This window comes from Lethenteron reissneri, chromosome 10 (genome assembly GCF_015708825.2).
Source record: "Lethenteron reissneri isolate LAM-NWPU_2019-01 chromosome 10, ASM1570882v1, whole genome shotgun sequence".
NCBI lineage: Eukaryota > Metazoa > Chordata > Hyperoartia > Petromyzontiformes > Petromyzontidae > Lethenteron > Lethenteron reissneri.
Window position 1 is genome coordinate 7,794,577 of NC_083788.1, and position 22,532 is coordinate 7,817,108.

At 47.9% G+C, this 22,532-nt stretch overlaps 1 protein-coding gene across 1 annotated transcript in view; it reads right to left on the reverse strand.

The window, feature by feature from the left end:
* LOC133340919 (collagen alpha-1(XII) chain-like) overlaps positions 1–22,532 on the reverse strand; it is a 130,677-nt gene that overhangs the window by 84,443 nt on the left and 23,702 nt on the right. Inside the window, exons 7-14 of the mRNA XM_061549414.1 lie at positions 19,049–19,193; positions 18,265–18,429; positions 15,198–15,368; positions 12,684–12,829; positions 11,624–11,753; positions 10,688–10,993; positions 1,663–1,950; positions 1,013–1,088 (exon numbers count right to left, since the gene is read on the reverse strand). Coding sequence (XP_061405398.1) covers positions 1,013–1,088; positions 1,663–1,950; positions 10,688–10,993; positions 11,624–11,753; positions 12,684–12,829; positions 15,198–15,368; positions 18,265–18,429; positions 19,049–19,193 — 1,427 coding nt within the window. The remainder of the gene's footprint in view (positions 1–1,012; positions 1,089–1,662; positions 1,951–10,687; positions 10,994–11,623; positions 11,754–12,683; positions 12,830–15,197; positions 15,369–18,264; positions 18,430–19,048; positions 19,194–22,532) is intronic.

A 22,532-nucleotide genomic window follows, 5' to 3' on the forward strand; every position in this document is an offset into this window, starting at 1 on the left:
ATCTTAGAACAGCAGCCAATTGATGGAATACTTTTTTAAAGGGACATGCCAGTATGGGAGATGGAGCGATTAGATCGGTGCAAAAGAGTGGAAGTGAGGTGGACTGTAGCTGCCACGAAACAGAGGTAATGGCATTATTAATGATCGGCCTTCATCCAACAGTCGATAGAGAGCGGATGATATTGATTGAAGTAATAACACTCATGTTGTTGTTGACTTTGTTGATGGAGATAATAGTGCAATAGCTGATGATTACTTTGCTGATGATCAGTGTAATAAATTAACTGTAAAAGGGTGATAGAATTTTAAAATATTGTGCCAGTAATCGCGTATTATAACTCTTTTTTCAGAATAAAATTAGACATACATCAGATTCTGGAACTTAAATAATAATTATTTTAAAACATGAAATACCAGCCTTTGTTTATGATAAAAATTATGCAGTCAGCAATCAGATACTTATCGCTCGTCACCAGTCATTCTCTCTCCCAACGCTGCTGGCGGTGGAGTTGGCGCTACTGCTCCCTGACATTGACGGTTAAGGCGCAGGCCCTGCAAGTTGCTTGCTCACGCCGCCGCTGGCGGAAGCGTCCTCGCTCGACGGAGTTCTAAAGAGCCCCTCGCAGAGTGAATTTTGGCCTACTCTTTCATGCTGGCCAGACGTCTTGAAAATATTTCCCCTCCCCCACTTTACCCTACCACACATTTGGCCCGCTGATCGAACGACCGTGATAAACCCCATTGGAACTGCTGGGTACACAGAGGCGCGGCTGGATTTTAGAAACTCGCACCACTGTTTCAGCTGGCGCCACTATCGCTGCTGGGAGATCGAATCGAACTGGCAACCTCTGGATTGCAAGTCCGGTGTGCTAACTGCTACGCCACTGTGTCATTCCCTGACAAAGGCAAATATCATTCATGATGCTACCCATACTGACGATGCCCAGAAAAATGTATGGGTGGGTGGATGAGTTGGTGGGTGGGTGGGTAAGTGGGTGGGTGGGTGCCACACCTTGCTGCCTGCCATGATACACGGAAGCTGTTGGGAGTGCTCTCGGATACGGTCAGCGTGCCAGGGTCTCCTCCATCTAAGTGCGAGCACACGTGGACCACACGCACGCACAGGGCACAGAACACGGCAACCGATCCACATTACGGCTCTCCCCGGTGTGTGTTTTCTGGGTTTGTGCCGCTCATTGTTCGGATTGGCATCCGACGTTTAGCTCCAAGTACTGAGAGCTTCTTCAGAAACTGAATTGCTCCCATTGTGCCAACCATCGCACCACGGCAGCATCCCCATAGAAGGTGGACTGAGATCAAATTTATTAGAGAGGCAAACGCTGTCTAACCGAATGCAACAGATGACACGTGACAACCGGATGAGGAGGAAGAAGGCATGATTGCCCACCTGTGGTGATACAGCCCTCTCTGTGGGTGGAAGAGGGAGGAGGAGCAACATGATCTGGAGGAGGTACGGGAATGATGATGATGATAATGAGGAGGTGCAATTTACCACCTTTGGTGGTGCTGCCTTCCCTGTGAGCGGAGGAGGTGCCCGGACGAGTATAATCATGATGGTTATGGGGTAGGAGAATGGTGACGAGGAGGTAGGGGAATGATGATGATGATGATGAGGTAGGAGCAGGGGGTGCGATCTCCCACCTGTGGTGGTGCTGCCCTCCCTGTGGGCAGGCTCCCCTTCCCCAGCCGCGTAGACCGCTCGCACTTCCACCCGGTAGCGCGTGCCGGGGTCCATTCCGCCCAGCACGGTCTGGAAGTCGTTGGGTCCCAGCATCACCTTGCCCGGTTTGTCCGAGGTGCCGGGGCCCGGAGTCACGGGCACGTAGGTCACGCGGTAGCGTTGCACGGGGCCAGGCGCAGGGCCCCACGTCACCGTCATGCCGCTCGATGTGAAGTCCGTCAAAACGATGTCTCCCGGACGGCCGCGTTCTGTGGTTTAAAGACGAAAGGTCGAGGTGGTCGGGTGGTGGTTCAGAGGTCAGAGTGGTGAGCTGGCACGGCTGAGAACCTGGGTTGGAAACTGAGTGAAACTAAACTAAGCTATATTTATTTTGCCAGATAAGGACCACTGAGCTATTAGCTTCTTTTTCAGAAGCGACCGAGACACAAACTCAACGAAGTGACTTATCAAGTGGAAATGTACAGCATCCAAATACCCTAAAAGCATGTTGATTCTAAATGTGGAAGGGAAAACCGGAGGACCCAGAGAAAAATCCACGTGACCACGGGGAGAGAGACATACAAACTCCAAATATCCAGGAGTCAGGGTCGGGATCGAACCCACGACCTCCTGAATACCAGGCGAGGTAGTTAACATCTCTTGAAAGGATCTCAGAAGTAGTTACGTGAGATACAGTTCCCACAGACACAATGTCTTGTCGCACACTTCTGCAAGATATCTGCACTGAATCTCATGACATGAAGCCAGAATTAAATTAATTGTGAACACATATGAATATATATTTGTAAATTAGCGACAGTATGTGTATATACCTGCATGCCAAAGTGCTCGCTAACAGATCTTTCCCCCGCTAATCCGTGCATGGCTGCGTCGTTGCGTGCACGCGCGAGTGTGCTAGCGCACGCACGCGTGTGGATTTCGTGGTTTGGGCGCGTGCATCTGTGCACGCACGCGCAGGCACCCACCACAGCGCCTGGGAATATGTGCTCCCCTTCACTGTGGAGCCCTGAGTGACACACGTTGACATCACTGGGGCTCCCTATTTGGAATCCATGCAACTTTATCCTTGCCAAAGAGGCCTACATTTTGCAGCATCCACTTCTGGCGCAGAGCGCAGGGACACAAGCCAGCACTGATTAAAACCAGAAGCATCCCCCACCCCACACATCCCTCCCTGTGTGTTATTTATTTTATTACCGTTATTGTTATTTTTTATTTTTTTAAACATGCAGTTATATATTTAATTTTGATACCAATTTTTTGGTTATATTCCACTTGAGTGACTGGGCTACTGGAAAGTGGAAAGTGTGTGTGGTCATGGAAGGAATTTTAAGAATTTTCACGCCCCCCCCCCCTCTCTGCATTTCCCCCCCTCTTCTATTCCCTCTCCTTTGTTACCGTCTCTCGCACTCCCACTGTTTATTACTGCGTCTATCTGTCGTCCCTATCGCACACACTGCTGCTCACCCCCCACATCCCTCCACCCCTTACACAACTCCACCAGCCACACCATCCCATCCCACCGTAGATGACAACTGGCATCTTTCAAACACACAAATCACCACTCGCACTTGGCAACTCATCTGTCACACCTCCTACCCCCATTCCTTCCCGTGGTAGAGTCCAGGGCACTGCCACCAATTGGGCCACCAGCAGCAGCAGCAGCCCCCACACCCATTCCTCACTCTCTATCCCACATCCCGATGCTCCCGCTGAGCGCTCCGCTCACGTTCCCACCCGCTTAGGTGCTGCGCTGCTGTGCCGGAGACGAAGGCATTCATAAGGAGCGCTTTGTGTGTGCGCGCGCGTGAGCACTTATTCTTGTCTGCGCACGTGCGTGTGTTTGTTTATGTGTACGAGTGTGTGTGTGATTGTGTGTGTGTGTGTTTTCTTGTGTGTGGGGAGCAATAGGGTAGCGCTTAGCGCTACGCTCCGCTACGAACCTGGCGACCCAATTCCTGCCCGCAGCGAACACCGGTGAATATTATTTGAACCGGTCCTGGGCCTCCCCGAGGTCAACTCAGCCTCAAATGAGTACCTGTTGTGGTATATAAACATGGCCACTGGGAAGACAAAGGCGACCAGGCGTGGTCTTGGCCACCCACCTCCTCGTGTGCCGTGCCAGCCTCAGTAGGTGCTCGCGAACAGCACTTGCCCTATAACAGTCTGTTAAGGCTATAAGAGGGATCTTTGTTTGTGTGCGTATTCATGTGTGCCTGAGCGTGTTTTTTTGTGTATATCTGTGTGCGTATTCTCGAGTGTGCGTGCGTGTGTATTTTCTTGTGTTCGTATTTGAGTGTGTGCGTGCGTGTGTTTTCTTATGTCTATGTGTGAAGTGCATGCGTGCATTTGTGCTGGCCCCAACGTTGGCTTGTGTGCCGTGCTGACCTCACTCAGGCTAAACGAGGGATCTGTGTCTGTATGTCCCTGTGTGTGCGTGCAATTATGTCATATTCATCAGTATCATTATCCTCAGATCTCGTTCATCTCCCCAAATGTTTATCAATTTGAGGCCTGCAGTTGAAAGGAAAGTTATTAATTCCATCTTAAGAATACAATTTTAAATCAAAGTTGTTTTTCCGCTCAATTGAGTAGGGGGCAGCAATCCATCTCTTCTCTTACAGCCTCGAGTCAGTGGAAGAAATGTACAGATTCCTATGGCAAGAGCGAATGTCACCATAGACGAGGAGTGGGGTGAAAATCTGACTGACTGACATTCGAACTTGCGATCTTCTGATTGCAAGTCAAGCGTTCTACGCTGTGAGCCACGTGGTGGGTTATCCAAGCACCAAGAAACGGACAATTGGTCATAATGCATTCCTACTTGGTGACAGGTCTCGGTACTCTGTGTTCACGGCACAAACATCTCTCACAAACACCTCCCCGCATAGCCTCAACAGATTGTTGGGGCAAGCGCTGCTTGCGAGCAACCTATGAAGGCAGTAACGACACACGTAGGGAAGAGTGGCTAACACCACCCCCGGGCCGCCTTTGTCTCCACAGGGTACTCATTTGAGGCTGAGACGACCTAGGAGCCGGCCCAGGACCGGTTCAGATAACCGTCACCGGTGGAGACGCCGCGGTTCGGAGCGCAGCGCGCTGTAACCGCCACATGACCGTCTCCCCACCAACATCTCTCACACACGCACGCACGCGGTAGCCCAACCACGGCTTCAAGTTAAAGTATTTATCTTCCGATCTCTATCAAACTGCCGCTGCCATTTACAGTAGCTCGGTTTCTGCCATTTTGGCAGCGCTTCAATTCCCCCCTTCCTCGCTCGGAGCAAACTTCTCAGCGAAACTGGACCCATACTGCCAATACTGTACCGGGTCCTCAGACCTCTTGTAAAGAGGCTCATGGTCTACCAGTGTTCACGCCGTTTCTCCTCCTGGAGGGGAGGCGGCGTGAATAGTCGAGAGAAAAACACAGTCCTGCGGAGGGAGCTGGTAGGAACGTTGGATTGCTCGGTCAATGGCCAGGGTCAACGGCGGCGTGGTGTATTCCGCAAATATGCCCGACTGTGAGGGCGGGCACAAGCCGGCGTGAGTAGGTGAAACGTTGAGTTTTATAAGGGCACCACGGGGTGACCAGCCCCTCCCCACCCAGCCCCACCCCTCCCACCCCCTACCCAGCCCCACCCTCCCCACCCAGCCCCTCCCCACCATCCCCACCCAGCCCCTCCCCACCCTCCCCTCCCCCCTCAGCCCCACCCTCCCCACCCAGCCACTCCCCACCCAGCAGCCCCTCCCCACCCTCCCCTCTCCACCCAGCCCCACCCCTCCCATTTTTGGATGCACGACGGACGGACACAATAATCCCCTGTGGGCTGGTGTAACCAGGAGGTTCCTACCAGTAATAGAGATGAAGGCGTCAGACACACGCCGCACACGCTGCTGGACAACCTCCCACCTGCCTTGTCATCTTAAAATTGCGCCCCACCGCATTGGAACGAGCTGCTGCTGTGGTGATCAAAATCCTATGCTATTTAAAATAGATACCATATTGTATAACCTCGGGGGATGCTGGTTGAGCACGCCGGTCGGATTCAACCTCCCGGTGCGGTAGTTGTAACCGTGGGCAATGGACAGGTCACATCTAAGGGTGGGTAAAGGCAGGGAAGTATTATCCAAGATGCCACAGTAGGCACTGTGCCTACGGCCTACGAAAACTAAAGGGCCTACAGAAAATAGTTTTCACCATGTTTTTATTTATTTATATGATTTTTAAAATGTAACTAAGATATCTTCTTGAATAAATATATTTATTATAGCAAGGATAGGCACAATGTATATAGAAAGAGGCAGAGTCATGTAAATCTTTTTTTTATATATAAGGTGAGAGAAATTAACACCGGAGATGATCCTTTCGAGATTCTTTTCATTGCAAAATTAGTAATAACATCTTCAAATGGTGTTTTTAGCACAACCTCATTCTCAATAAAGAGGAGCGCAAGGGTGGTGACATGGGTAGCAGTACCAACTGCAGAAAGTTATCACTAAAGGCCTACAAACATAAACTTAATCCGGCCCTGGGATAAAGGGTGTGCGTACTTCGATGTCTCTCAAGACGTCTCAACAGCGTGGAAGAGAAGGCCAAATACAGTCTAGAGCTCCCCTGCAGTGGAGGCACCTTCTGCCAACAGTGGCATTGAGCAAGCAAATGGCAGGGCTGCACCTGTGCCTTTATATAATGACTGCTCAAAAAATTGTGTTTCTGTTTTATTTTACCCTTCACTTGCTTTTAACTTTTTTTTCTGCAATCTTGTTTCAATTACGTTTTATACCAGATCGTTTATTATCGAAACCTTCATGTGTTGTAAGAGTTATCCAGTGAATTCCTTTGAAGTGTGTCTCTGCTAAAGCCGCAATCAAGGTCAAGAGGTCATAATTGCATTAATGCCATCAATACCACCACCACGACCATCAAACTTCGCCATCGCTTCCTTCCGCTAGACACCGTGACTGTTGTAAAGTCAACACCAACTTCCTCTCGAGGTTCCTCTCTTACAGTCTCATCGCCACCGCCACCGTCTGTCTTTAGGTGTTCCCCTCGGTCGCGAACCTCTGGGTGTCACTCCACTGCCACTCTTGTTGACTTGGCCTCCCTCCATGCCGCACAGGTGTCCCAGCCATTAGTTACATCGACTGCTCTTTCATGCTACGATCTGTTCCCAACCTCCAAGTCGCTCACGCTATCTTCCTCCAACCCAGCATACGTGTCCGACCCATTGCAACCTTATCCTCCTGATTTCATCTACAACACTTTCTTACCATGTTCGATTACAGGCTTCCAAGTAGCGTACCCTATCCTTCCATGAAATACCAATCATTATATGCACAATATAGAGGAAATATTACCGTATTTTACGGGTTTTAAGATGCTCCGGAGAGTAATACGCACCCCAAAGTTGTGCCGAGTGTGGGTAGTTGTACAAATCTGATCAGACACTCAGACACACATACACCCTTACCACACCCAAAATGTTGCTCTTTAAAATACAGTGGGGGGGGGGGGGGGCATAAAAGTTAATCTCATAGTCTGGATAATTAAAAAATAACATGTACACACGATGCATGAATTATTACATTTTGAACAGCACCCCCTGACGTCCCTGCAATCTGTTATTTGGTTTGACGACCCACCAATGGACTCCAGTGCAGTAGCTTCTGCGTTTCCCAGTGGCCATGTATGCATTTCATCATCGTCGCAATAATGATAATCGTTATTGCTCTATTTAATGATTCTCTTATGCGTGGCGTTACGCCTCACAGCGCACATGAAACACAGTTTGTACCGCAATCAAAGGCAAGCGCAGCAACTGAGGACACAATCGCTGCATCAACATAACGCAGCCATTATCCGTTTGGCCTAGGCAAGGATGCCTAGCAAACTCAAGCGTTATTAAAATATAAAAAATTACATAAAACGTGACGTGTATCTATGATTAAATCAACATAATGCTTCACTGCGCTATAATCGGTAGAGTAATTTGTGCCAGGGCTTGATGAACCGCACGCAGCTGCATTGCCAGCAGACCCACGTGGCCAACGCGAGGCCTAGCGTGACCTTAATTCTCGTTACCAAGGCCCTATTGAGAAGGGGGTTGGGGAACCGTTTTTTTTTCTGACCGAGTGCCAAATAGGACTTTCAAATAAACTTTGGCGGGCGACAACACAGATTTTCCCACACCTTAGCGTCATCAAATAAGAAATGCTGTACAAAAAACGTGAGCATCAAGAGGCTCTTCCAGTGATGGGAGCAACGGAGCATGCTAAAATTATAAGATTAAATTCAGCACCAAACACGGTCACCTTTATATTTGCACAACGATGTCTGGAAAATGCGAGTTGCTCAGTGCAGTTCCCGAAGAAGCTCCATAGACACGTGGGAGCGAAACGTCGCGGGATCGTGCCGAACAACACCCATTGGAGAGCTTACGCCGCAGAGTCGCAAAAACCTACTCGGTATCACTCGAAACGCAGTGTTGCCAAACCGAAAATATCCACCACTGGTTATCCAATTAACGGGTCCAAGATGCTTGCAGTGACAGATAATATCGTTTTGAGTGACGGATATCGTTTTGAGTGACGAATACATTTAATTTCCAAGTAGTAGGCCTCATAGTGTATATGGCCCACAGGCCGTAGGATCTCCACCCCTGCCGTTGAGGCCAAGGGCTGCTCGCCATCACCCCATGGACATCCACCTAGGGTTGCAACCTGTGCTGGCCTTTCCCAAATCATCATCTCTTTTTTAGGTAGCCGTCTTGGCAAAACGTCCAAGCCTTCACAAGACAATATAAAACCAAGTTTTTGTCAGTTGTCTAATAATTTAACCACTCAAGGCAATGGATTTAGCAATGCATTTCAAAATTGAGTTATCCCCTCTTCCAGTATTGGAAATATTTTTTTTTAATCCCATGATATACGGTATATCCCGGATTTTTTTTTTTTACCGCAGAGGTGGCGACCCTACATCGGCCCCTAATCTCACTCGTCCTCCACCACCCTGCCACGACTGGAGCCTATTTTAAAGACGGATCTTCACACTCGCTTAATGGAAAATCTACTGTCACAAAGGGCACAAAACCTTTACTTAAAACCTATAATTTATGGACATTCCAAATTTTACAAAAATAAATCGTTTAAATGTCGGCAGCATTTTATTATTATTATTATGTGGTGAGCTATCGCACAATCCGTTCTTCCATCGTGACATCATGGCACAGAGCGAGCGTAAATACTGGGCCTCACTCGTCACATTCTGGCAATGACCTTACGAGCACTTTTACATCTTAGAGGAAAAAACCCTCAGGCGCTATAATGGATCTGCACAAATGTCACAGTGTAGCCTTTATAAACAATCTGTATTTTCCTTTCACGTAATCTTTATCTTTAATCATACACAACCTGTCAGTAAGTCCACGTGTTTTTGTCTTATTCCCCATTCATCTGTCTTCGAATGTACGTGTGCATGCATGTGTGTATACTATGCATGCATACGTGTGTGTGTGTTTGCGGAGTGATGGAATAGTGGATAGCACACTGCATTATGAACCCATCGAACCTAGTGTGAACCTGGTGTATGTGTTTGACCCGAGTTTAATTTCTGGCCATGGCTATGGTGTATGGAGCGGTAGTGCAGTAGTTAGCGCAGTGCGGTATGATCCCAGCGTCACCAGTTTGATTCTTGTTCATGGCCAACATCAATGGTGAAAATCTTAACGGGTCCTGGGCCTCCCCTATATAGACTCAGCCTTAAATTAGTGCCTGGTGCCATGTGTAAATATCAGCAATTGAAAGACAAAGGTGGCCGGGGTGGTGCTGGCAACCACTCTTTCATGCGCTGCACAGACCTTAATAGTTGCTCTCTAAAAGCACTTTTCCACAACAATCTTTGAAGGATATACAGGGGATCTTTGTCTTTGTGTTTTTTGTAAGGAGCAGTATCACAGCAGGGTCATGCACTGCACACATTCCAGGCAGACCAGGAATGTATAATGAGGCCAATGTGCAATCAGTGGCACACAGTGTCTGAAAAAATGTCCTGGGTCTTCCCCAAGTTGACTTGGCCTTAGATAGTTATTTACGTTAACTTGGCCTTAAATAACCATCTGCTACGGATGCACGACCATCAGTACCGGGAGACAAAGGAGGCGGTGTGTGTGGGGGTGCTGGCCACATTACTCCTTCTTAGCGCGGTGGTCTCGATAGACGCTCGCTAACGATCGTTGCCTCTGCAGTCTGTAATAATAAGTGGTGGCCCGCAGTCTTCGGATATCCCTTAGGCATCCATTGATTCAGCCCCCTTTATGATTCCACGAATTCTCACTCCTTCAGAGTTGTGATTCCTTTTAAGAATCGGTTATCGTTTTGCCATGGTGGTGCATGTTACCCCAACTACAAGAAAAACATAACGAATAGATTCTTAACAGTACAATCCCATGCATCGTGAGCTTAGTATGAATTTTTAATTGATTAAGCAAAACGCTGATTATTGAGGCCATACATTCTAGTCCGCCATCCCCAGAATCTGGAACTCCTTTCCATCCACGCCCCATCCACGCATGCTGTTGACTCCTTGTCTATGTTCAAGTCAAGGCTCAAAAAGTTCCTTTATACTCCTCTGCCTATGACTGAATGCCTCTGCCTATAAACTGAACATGCTCATGGGTTCTGCAGCGTGTCTTCATTTACGATCACATTCAGGTGCAATATAAATCCACACCGCAGTGTGTTCGTTCGCATGGGAGACAGGTGTGAATCACCCCCTCGCCTGCGGGAGAATGCCTTCGAGGTCTGCGTGCTCCACGCAAAAGTAGAAATGTCACAAGTTCAACTCCAGGTGAAGCCTGAACCCAGCCGAGCACCCCTCCCGTGGTCGACACGGCAATATAGAGAAAGGCAACCTCCCCAACCCCCCCTGGCCACGGTAATGTGGACTTCCCACCAGATACATCCAGACCGATCGCCCTCCCTCCTCACCTGCGGGAGTCTTGCCCCGACCCACGGCCGGGTCGCTCACGCTGGAGTCGTACTCGGCCACGACGCTGATGGCGTATTCCGTGTCGGAGCGCAGGCCTCCCAGCGTGGCGCTGCGCTCCTCCCCCGTCACCAACACGTCCCCGCTGTCGGCGTCGCTCTCGCCGCCGCGGGCGCCAGCACCGCGGGCGCCCGCGGCCGAGTAGCGCACGCGGTACGACCACACGGGCCCCGGTGCCGGGATCCACTCCACGCGCAGGCTCTCCGACGATTCCGCCGTCACCTGCACGCTCGTGGGGTTTCCCCGCTCTGCGCCGGAGCCGCGCCCGTGACACCGCAATTACCAATTGACCGCGATTTCGTGCACCTCCGATTAGCACGGTTGGCTACGTACGGCGCCAAAGAAGTTCGCACATACATACAATAGAGTGCGATTGCAACGCGGTGTGGTTACAACGCGATACTAATGCAGTGCAATACAAGTACGAAAACATGGCTGCAATGCAATACGAATATAATGTTCTATAAAAAGTGTGTCTTTGTGCTTGCCCCTACATATGTCTGTTCGTCTTTTGCGCACGACTCTGCGTGTCTGAGTGTGTCTGCTGTGCGCCTGTTGTGTGTCTGCTTGTGCCCGGGCATACCCGCGCGTGTCTGAGCGTGTCGGCGTGTCTAATCGTGTCTGCATGTATCTACTTGTCTGAGCATGTCTGCGCGTGGCTGAGCATGCCTGTATGTCTGCACGTATCTGAGCATGTCATCTGAGGGAGTCTGAGCGAGTCGTCTGAGTGTGTCATATGAGCTTGTCGTCAGAGCGTGTCGTCTGTACATGCTGTCTGAGCGTGTCTGAGCGTGTCATCTGAGCGTGTAAACTAAGCGCGTCTGAGCAAGTCGTCCAAGTGTGCCGTCTGCGCGCGTCCGTTGCGCGCGTATGCTCACCCTCCTGCGTGGACTCCTCGGCGGTGACGGGCTCACTCTCGTCATCCTGGTAGATGGCGTACACCTTCACCTCGTACGACGTCTGCGGCCGCAGCCCCTCGACGAGCACGCTGTTCACCGAGTCCCTCACCTGGATGAGCAGGCGAGCGAGCAAGCCAGCAGGTGAGCACGTTCCGGAAGCAAACCGAAAGCCCGAGCCGTCGTGCGGACCGGTGGAGCGTTTAAGCCGCCACTCGGTAAAGCCTCTAAATCCAGCAAATGGGACACGAGGTCGGACGGGGGTCAACTGAAAACATCGGCGGCCGCGTGAGAAACCCAAGCCCTGAGTGCGCGCGTTCAAAGGAAGAGGAACACACGGATTAAGAGAACACACGCAGGTTGAAAGGCATCACTTTGACTGTTTAGAAAGAGTTAGACGGACGTGGGCAGGACGCGTCGCGAGGAGGGATGACGGCTGGTGGTCGAGACTGACGACCGAGTGGCTTGCCAAGGAAGGGAAATGCATGTGAGTGAATGTGCTCCATGGAGACGGAGCGATGAAATCAGCTCATTGGTTGTGTTGCTTTAAACCAATGTTATAACAACATTGATTTTAACAATAGGTCACCCCGGTGGCGAGATGTTACATGCCTCGGCTGTTATGCAGGAGGTCGTCGGTTCGATCCCGACCCTGACGATGCCTGTATATTTGGAGTTTGCATGTCTCTCTCCCCGTGGTGGCATGGATTTCTTTTCCAGGTCCTCCAGTTTTTCCCTCCACATTTATAATGAACATGCGTTTAGAGTATTTAGCTGCTATAATTTTCCACATGATAAGGCACTTTGTTGTATGATCAATTGTGACCAGGTCGCTTTTGAAAAAGCCTTACCTGCTAAAATAAAAAGTTTAGTTTAGTTTTACATGGTTGAACAACATAAACTTGGAATCTATGAGTGCAGAATCGTCAATCGAGCTGACTGCCCTACGTTAAATAAAAAAATGATCACAGACAATTAACATCAACATGATGGCGATGACGACGATGAATTGAAAGTGTTTCTGCTGCTGTTGTTACGGTACCGTGACGCTCTCCTCGTCCCCACCCAGCACGGCCCGCGTCTCAACGCGGTACCCACGCAGCCCCCGCCCGCGAGCATGGGTCCACGAGGCGCGCATGCTCTGCGTGCCGACCTCCGTGAGCTCCAGCGCCTCCGCGGGCAGCAGCTCTGCAATGACCAATGGGAAGCCAGCGTTAGGGTCAGGGGTCGAAAGAAAAAAACTCAACAAAAGAGCGATGATGTTTGTACGAGAGGCGCAGCAATGCGTAGATTCGTCAGTTGACGGGGATTCATTTCGGCCCAGCTGTGTTATTGGCGTCATGTCAAGAGGTGAAGAAACATTCATTCGAAACTCACAGAGAAAAGCACCAACCTCTGTTGGAGAATCGCTCGTGGAAGGTGGTACCACATAACTGCTTCTGAGATCCCTTCACTTGACCTCTTATTATTCTCACTGGGGGTACTCCACTTTCCCACTCACCCAGTTAGACAGGTCCTCATCACATGACGGTCAAACCAATTTTCCTTTTTTCCTATCAAATGTACAGAGCTAAAAATTTGCCACAATTAGGTGAAAATCCAACGCGGTTTTTTTTGCGCAATAATTGGTTACTAGGATCAGGTTGTTGTTCTTGTTTGACTTGCATCCCACTGGCATTTTTGCACACAGCGTTGGTGTACGGTGTTTTTTCTGCAATATTTTTGCTGTCTTTTCTTGGATTTTCTGTTTGCACTTAGTCACATATTCACTTTAAGATGTTTTTTTGTTCATGTTTTTGTTTTTTGTTTGTTGCGGTTGCACCCGATTCAAGAGCTGAATGGCTCACAGGGCTTGTACCTAATACATGAACTTGAACTTGAAGACCGAGTAACTCACTACACTTGACAACACGGTTCAATCACAGGTGGCTGAAACCTGAATTCAAACTCAGGATCTCAACGGTGTCTAGAGCCGAGTGCTGTGACCCCAAGAACCATCCAGCATAATATGTTTAAAAAAATAATGTTCAACTTTTTATTTTCTTTACAATAGTGGACTTGGATTCTGTTCACAAGACGCGAGACTATTAAGATTCCTTCGGTTTAACCTGCTCACAAGGATGACAAAATAATTTCTTGCTTCAGTACAATTTGCTGATTCAGTGTCCGCTATTATATTCTGCCCAAAGACACTTTTGTTCGAAAAGACTTTTAAAAGCATTTTACTTGGCAGAGATGAGCCGCGTTTTATTTAGTCGAGCTTGAGCGCTTTCCAACCGAGGTTAAAAGGATTTGAAACGTTAATGCATTAGCTCTGTAACCGTCCCTCGGTCAGAAATATAGGCTCATAACTCTCCTTACGATGATCCAATGTAAACTAAACTTGAGCACAAAGTTGTGTTGCTGTCAAGGACTTGCCGCAGAGAAAACCAGCCAAATGGAACAAACAGACAGAAACCAGAGTAAAGAGGACTATCTGCGAATATGCAAATAAATTTTCGCCCGACAGATACCTGTCGGCTTCCATGCTAATTAAACACTTCCAAAGACAAGAAAGCATGTTGGAATGCGTTCTTTTTCTTCCTCGTGTTATCTACTGTTGTGGTTTATAGTGGCTTAGGCTTATGGTTGCCATGTTAAATTATTTGTGACCCTCTCGATCCATAACAGAAAAAAATATAAACATATAATAAGCGACGTTTCGGGGAATGGCCCTGCGTCAGAGGAGAGAGCTTTAATTTAATTCGAGTGCTGACCTTTTCATTGTTTGTGCTTATGCGCCAACGCCAATGCAGTATCGTATGTACAGACTGCACCTAATGTTGCACTGAAAATGTATGAATGTATGTACACAACCAACAATGCTAATCGGAGTCAAGCTACCTTGAACAAGAACACATTTTGATGTTGGCTTTAAGGCTTGAGAAAAGCAGGCAACATTTTTAAGACCCGCACGCACGATGAACTTCTTTCGCACCGTACGTAGCCAACCGTGCTACTCGAAGGCGCAGGGGAAGGACAACAAACTAAACGCAAAAACAAGCTCTTATCTTAACATAATTTACGTAGCGCCTTTAAAAAGGTGCTTTGCAGATAATGAATAATGGTACATATTAATGTAATTGAGACGAGATTAATAAAATAGATGAGACACAAGGGGCAAATCTGTGATGTGTGAATTTGGGTCAAAGCGAAACTGATGACAGTAAATTAGGATGAATGAATTGAATTAATTGGGAATTAATGATAGCCATAAAATGAGAATATGAAGGGGAAACAGTAACGGTGGTGGTTATGAGGAGGGAGATTAAGGGGTCGTGAGGTGAGCTAGGGTAAATAAGTGAGTTTAGGGTGAGGAGCGGAAACTAGTGAGCAAAGGTAACTATTTAATGTAGATGGGAAGTTTGTTCCAGTAAAGGGTGGCGAGAAGGGAAAAAGAGCGAAAGCGTGGATTGAGCACAAACACAAGAGATTCGTTTTCAATGTCGACAATGTCAACGGAGACGACGACATTATCGTTTCCAACAAAACGGGTCACGGGTGCAGCCTCCCGCACCGTCGGGCGCGCTGCGCAGGGACATCTGCCGCACGACGGCGTTGCACACGGCGCTCACGAACGTGTCCGTCACGCCCTCGATGTCGTCGAACTCCGTGGCCATGACGAGGTGCTGCGAGATCGGCGGCGACACCACCGACTTCAGCTCCTGCTCGTCCGCTTCCTTAATGCCTGCGAGGCCCCCGCCATGGTGGAGCGAGAGAGGGAAGGGGGTGGGTGGAGGGTTATACGTCAGCATGCGGAAAAGTATACATTAGGTCAAGGTGAAGGCACAGCTCCCTGCGACTGCTTGCTCAGGTCGCTGCTGGCGGAACGGCCTCCGCTAACTAGAGGGAGCTTATGACAAAGCCCCCTTTGTGGAACTCCCCTTCATCAATCTACTGCTCTAACAAGGCCATTCCCACGCCCATGTAGGTTATGGGAAATTGGTTGACCCTACTTCGCGACGATGGCGATTGCGGGTTGGTGAAGGGAGGTTGGTCCACCATGGCGAGATGTTGACTTCCTCGTCTGGTATACAGGAGATCGTGAGTTTGATCCCGATTCTGGTAAAATTAAAATCGTTGAGTTTAAATTTAAGAGTTTATTTCGGCCTATTTTTGCACGATGGTCAGCCATCTTGCAGGAGGTGGGAGCACCCACACTTTATCCCAACACACGCGACCTATAACCTAAACCATTTTTATTAACCAGGTAAGGCTCACTGAGCTATATAGCTCTTTTTAAGAAGTGACCTGGCCACAACGAAGTGGCTTGTCATGGGGTCATTTATAGCAGCCAAATATGCATGTTTCTAAACGTTGGGAGAAAAAACACAGTACCTTGAGGAATATCCACCCGACCACAGGGAGAGACGCGTGCAAACTACAAATATACAGGCGTCAGGGTCGGGATCAAACCCACAACCTCCTGCATACCAGCCGAGGTAGATAATATCTTATCACCACGGCGCCCCATCTCGCCACCTGCCAATTGACTAACTCTTAAGTAATAATTTGGATAGAGAGGATGGGGCGGGCGGGTGGGGGTGGTATAAGAAACTTGCACCACTGTTACAACTGCCGATCCTCGGGAGATGGTAGATATCGAACCGACGACCTCCGGATTGCAACATGCGAACCGGGACACGACTGCAACATCGACGGTCGTTTACTAAATCCCGACTTGCTGACGTGGTTGGTTGGCCTTCAAAAATTGCCTGTTATTCTGTTCCCAAATTTGAGGGATGCTGATGACAAGTCTGGGGAGGCCTTCATTCAGCAGTGGATAGATCAAGGATCATGTTGATGACGGCGATAATACAGTGTGAAGTGGAATGTCACACTGGGTGATTTACTGCAGCGCGATATGTTCAGTGTACCATAACAAATAAATGATTGTAGAGTTTGGCTCGTGGAAAATATGAGCATGAGAAGAGCCAGTACAACAGGTTTTCTGAATAAAACATTAAATCATAGTTGGAAGGGACACGAATGGAAAGCACGGTAAAATGTGTACCTAGGGCACAATCTAGATTATGTAATAACTAGGGCAAAGCAAGAACATATTGGAGTGCTTTAATAAAATTGTATATGATAATAGCAAAATATCGACATGCTTCGTAGAAGAACGTGTCTAATGAGTGTACATTACCTGCGTTGGCACGTGCATCGGAAACATTAAATGAAAACGCAATGAATAAAAACTGAAAAGTACTCAAAGAAGCGACGCCAAATTAAATTTTATAACAAATGATTTGCTGCTGCATAGGCAGCAGTGCACAGGCACAATGAACAAAAATGTAATACATTCGTCAATAACACTGCGGCCTTAAAAGGAAAAATATATATGTGACGCTTCGGGTAATGTCCCTTCTTGTCTTCATATGCCATTAAGAAGGGCCATTGCCCGAAACGTCGCCTAAAATACATATTTTTTCCCTTTTAAAAACCATAGTGAATGTATCCAGTTTTATAAAAATTGTGTAGGTTTCTTTAGAACAGTCATTGGTGACTGCAAACATAAAATTCCAGAATTCTCAGAGTTGTTGATGTGCTTTAACATGAATCAAATGGTATTATCTGTATCATTACATGAGACAGTACTCAATGGTCGTTGTATAGGAAGACTTGCCCCTGCCAGAGGAATGTGGAGTTACTTCCACTGGATGAAGATGAGAAAGTTTGAGCAGAAACCCACTTTTGAGGGTAATGGAGGCCAACTTTGTAGAGACAGAGGTCACCCATATAGCTTTAACAGACTTTTGGGGCAAGTGCTGTTTGTGAGCACCTTTGAAGGTTAGCACAGTAAATGAAGGGTTGGGTGGCCAGCACCACGCTAGACCACCTTTATCTCTCCAGTGGCGATGTTTACACACTGCACCGAGTACTAAATTGAGGCTGAGCCAACGTAGGAGAGGCCCTGGACCAATTCAGACAATGGCCACTGGTTTTGGCCGTGAGCTGGAATCAAACTCAGGTTGCCGGGTTTATTAGCACAGCGCGCTAACCGCCACACTACAACTCCCCACCATAGTACACACACACGACATACACACACAGCATGCGGTGGCATTTGGTTTTTCTCAGTGGCACAGCTATCGAGTGAGGAGGCGGTGCAACTGCATTAGGCCCAACATACCACAGGTATGGCCCACTGAGTAACATAGCTCTTTTTCAGAAGGAACCTGGTAACAAATGATAGCTAAACGAAGTGGCAAATCGTGTAGAAATGTAAAGCAGTAAAATACTCTAAACGCGTGTTGCTAAATGTGGAAAGAAAAACCGGAGGACCAAGACAAAATTCCACGTTACCACGGGGAGAGGGAACATGCAAACTCCTAATATGCAAGCGTCGGGGTCGGGATCGAACCCACGACCTTCCTATATACTAGGTGAGGGAGTTTACATCTCGCCACTGTGGCGCCCAACAGCAGGAGTGGAGGGAGCTATTTAACAGAGTCCCCCCCCCACCCCACTGATTAAATCTTGCACCAGGGGGCATACGCTGGTCTCTTTACACCGCTGGCCCAGCCTCGCATTTGCCGGTAGCCTGTTTGGTGGCTCTTGTCTTAGTGCTTCACACCCACCCAGAGCGAAGAGCTCCACGCCAGCCTGCTGCAGCTCGAGCGCGGGATCCAGCACCGAGTCCTGGGAGCGCCCGTCCGTCACCAGTATGGCCACTCGCGAGACTCCGTCCCGAGCGCCGGCCTTCTCCGAGAATCCCGACTTCAGGGCCATGGTCAGAGCATCGCCTGTTCGCAAAGCAAGTTCACGTCGACACTGATTTATTTTTTTGTACAGATTTCATTTTGCCTACACTGTGGGCAGAACTTTCCGATACCCCTTCACATCCAAGGGGGCTAGCGGATCTCTGAAAGATAGCTATAGGGGATATCCCCGTTCAACCTGAAAGACAATATTGTTTCCGCTCACTGACACCCACCATTGAAGTGAAGTCAAAAAAAAAAATCTGCGCTGGCGGAAAGAAAACATAACATCACACAGATCAAGTTGTGATAGTGCATAGAAAAAAAACCACATGTTAAGCTGTTTAAGGCTGGGTAACTAAGAATCAGACAACTATGCACAAACACATCAAGCGAGGGCATTTGGGGTGCTGTGGCTTTCTCCCATGATGCCCGGCGGCCAAATGTGGTAACATCTTGGCAAGTGTTCATTTATATTTAGTCTTGGACCACATGCACTTCCTTTTTTGATGAGAGTTTTCACTAGCAGGAGAGAGAGAGAGGGAAGAGAGAGAAACAGAGAGCACTGATAGTTTGTTGCACAAGCCCTCCAGCTGAGCATATTTATCGGCCTATCGAGGGCTGCCACGGCGCACGTGGAGGGTTATGCTGCCGCTTCCCTTACCCGTCATGGTGTTGCCCCCTTTGTAGGGCATCCCGGTGAGGGCCCGGGCTACCTGCGCACTGTTCTTGTAGCGCTTGAGCGGGAACTCCTCCCGCGCGTCCGTGCCGTACTGAATCAGCCCAATGCGGACCTTGTCGAGGCCCACCTGTGGGAGGGGGTGAGAGAGAGAGTGAGTGAGTCACAAAATTCAGAGCGCAGCAGGGGCCTCGTATTTCTGCGGTGAATTCGGCTGTTATACGGTAAGATATTTAGGATCAGTAAATGACGATGAAACTCCATCGCGACGGAGGAAACGTGAGAATAGGTTTTCCCCTTTTATTCTGGCAACAAAACAGACTAGGCTCGAAAGAAAGCTGTCTCTGGTGTGGACCAATCAGTTTCAAGGGCAATGCATATATTCTCAGAGTATGTTTTTTGTTTGCATGTTGACCACAAGTATTGTGGTTAATGCAGACATGATTCCTTGTAAAAGGTTTCAGTTTGGTGTTTTAACATCTTAACACCTGTTTTGTTGCCGTAAAAAAGGGGAAAACCTATTCTCATATTTTGGTACTGGCAAAGGATGACGGAGGACACATTCTGCGCTTGGCCCACGTTTCTGCATTGCGTTGTTTAACCACTATAAATAATACAGACTCTACATATTCGTCAACAACTCTGCCCTGAAAGGAATATATATATATATGTAAATATGTAACATTTTGGGAAATGGCCCTTCTTTATCATAGTTTTTGCCTGTTTTGTGCCAACGCAGTTATAACAAAATGTTAAGTACACCACAGATGAGACAACTGCGAATGTAACAATAAACATTTATATATTTTTCCTAGACGTATAATACAGCATCACTTCCAGAGACAACTTGGGCAAAATACGCGTCCAAAATTATCACATCAGGTGGGCATGCTTGCAATTACATTGCGCGATGGAAAGAGGAACATGTGGATTATAAAAAAAGAATAACAACACCAAGTTAGAGATATCATATTGACTGTTTTGAAAACAAGTGGGCTTGGGCCGGACATATTGCCAATAGGGAAGACGGCCAGCCAGCGGTCGTGACTAAAAACAGCTGCAATCACAGGAGGGAACACGCCCCAAGAGCATGTCCACTGTGAAGATGGAGCAATGAACGCAGCTTGATTGCACGCACTGGGTGGATTGTTGCACTGTAGGACTGTGAGAGACGATGAGGGCTTCATTCAGCAGTGGCTTGATCTGGCTGAGGATGATCATGATGATGATGAGGTCGCCGGTTGGCTCCGAATAGCACGGTTGGCTACGTACGGTGCAAATGACGTACAAGTCAGAGCACTGAGGCAGAGTTCAAGTGAGATCCTAGGTTCGAATTCAGGTTTTAGCCACCTGTGATTTAAACCAGGTGCTCAAGTGAAGTGAGCTGATGGTCTCATCCCAGTCTCCAATGACTGCACACAAAAGGCCCTTCAATAAAATTTGGGGATTCACTTAATTTAGCAAAAATTACGGCTCTGAAAATCAAAATTGACTGTCACGAGACAAAATACCAATCTCACAGCAGAGTATGTGGGAAAATGCGCTCCCTATTGTGTAAAGGGTAAATAGGTAAAGAAAATTTCGATTTAAAGCTTTCGTGACTGCAGGGATTCATCTTCTTGGTTCTTTCGGTAAAGTCACGTAGAAGGGAAGTAATAAAATAATTAAAAATAATAATAATAATGTTTTATTATGTTTTATTTTTATTATTTTATTACTTCCCTTCTACGTGACTTTACCGAAAGAACCAAGAAGGTAAAGAAAAAGTCATGCGAAAGATCTCCTGCGTGGCCATTCCCAGAACCACAAAGGTGTTTGTTACACAACCCATCAGGGCCCCATGGCCTTCTGGGAGTGAGAGAGCGGCAAGACGGGCATATGGAGACATAGTGACATATCGTCTGCTGATCCATTTTGCTATTTTTAATTCTCTAAAACAAGTTTAACTTTCAAGTTCTGTTAAATTTAATCAGGCGAGAACTCAAGAGACCAGCACACATTAGCCAGAGTGACCCCAGAGCATTAGCCCCGCCGGTAGGGGGGCGATGGCTGCTGTGCGTATAATCCCGATTGAGTAATTTAGTAATTCACATTGACGCTAATTATTATTTCAAAAACAGAGAATCACAGTGCTGTGTGACATTTACAAACTGATTCGATTGCCGCTGAAATAGCACGTTAAGAATACCATTAGCGAAAAATTTTCAAGTAAAATATTTAACAAAGCAATATATAAACAAGACGCAAGCCGCACTACAATGGCCGACGTACAGTGACGCGATCATCGGTGACATAAGACTCCTGGTACATGCGCAAAAAAAGCTTTTAATGTTTCATGAATTCCTCCAATAAAGAATCGACGTCATACTCATGAAAAATGTAACATCGGACTGTCACAATGTGTCATTTAAACACTTCATCATGAATTCTGCAATGCAGAAAGGGCGAACTTGGAGCGCAGCATCTCGACCACGTCCTCAGTGACCTACTCTGAGACAGCGCTGTAGCTATAGCATGACCTTGTTTAAAGTGGAGGGCATACGGAAACCCAGAGGGGGCATGACACACTCAATGTCAAACAAACTTTAAACAGATGTTCAACGCTAAGCAGATTGTGTAACGATAAGATCTGCCTTGCCTCTCCTGCATTCTGCTCTGGCTCTCTCGCCCCACTGTCTCCCTATATGTATATCACTACTCGCTGTGTGTATGTATCTCACGACTATCTACGTGTGTATGTATCTCACGGCTTACCAAGGGTCACTGTTCCCGGGAACTTCACCCATTGGTTCCTCGTCCCACTTTGAGGTCTCGATCTACCAAACAGTGACTGTGTTTCCCTCATGTTGCTCGACTTTGGAATGCACTACCACCGTTTTTTTTTTACTTTGGAGAATTCAAGAATTGCGTTACACTCTTATGTACATTACAACTTGAACCGCGCTGTTTGTTGCTGGCCCCTCGGCGTTTTGGGCCTTTGAGCCTTTGCTCAGCAACGGTCATTAAAAAAACATGCGCACAAGCAAAGAACATCTGCGATGTAAATCTCTAAATTTTACCAAAAATGTTTGTACCTACACATTTACAAATTTAGAAAGGGGAGGGCGGCTTAGCCTTGAGCAGGTGAAGGGGGGGGTCTCCTCTAAGCTCTGCCCCCCTCCCCCCGCCCCCCACTCCCCCACCACCCCCTGATGTTAGGGGGGTGCTCAGAAAGACCGACTCGAATGATCTCTCTCTCTCTTCAGACCTGCCTTGGAGCTGCCACAGGACCACAATCCTGTGGCTTTCCTGCTAAGTCGAGGAGCTAATGGACGATAATTATTTAACATGCCACCCTCAACCACATCAAGATATTTATTAAGGTCAACGCAAAACCACTCCAACATGCCGTAGAGTGGCTTTAACTGACATTGTGTCGGTGGAGAGGGCCTCGGGGGAGGGCGGGGGGAGAGTATTGCGGATAATGGGA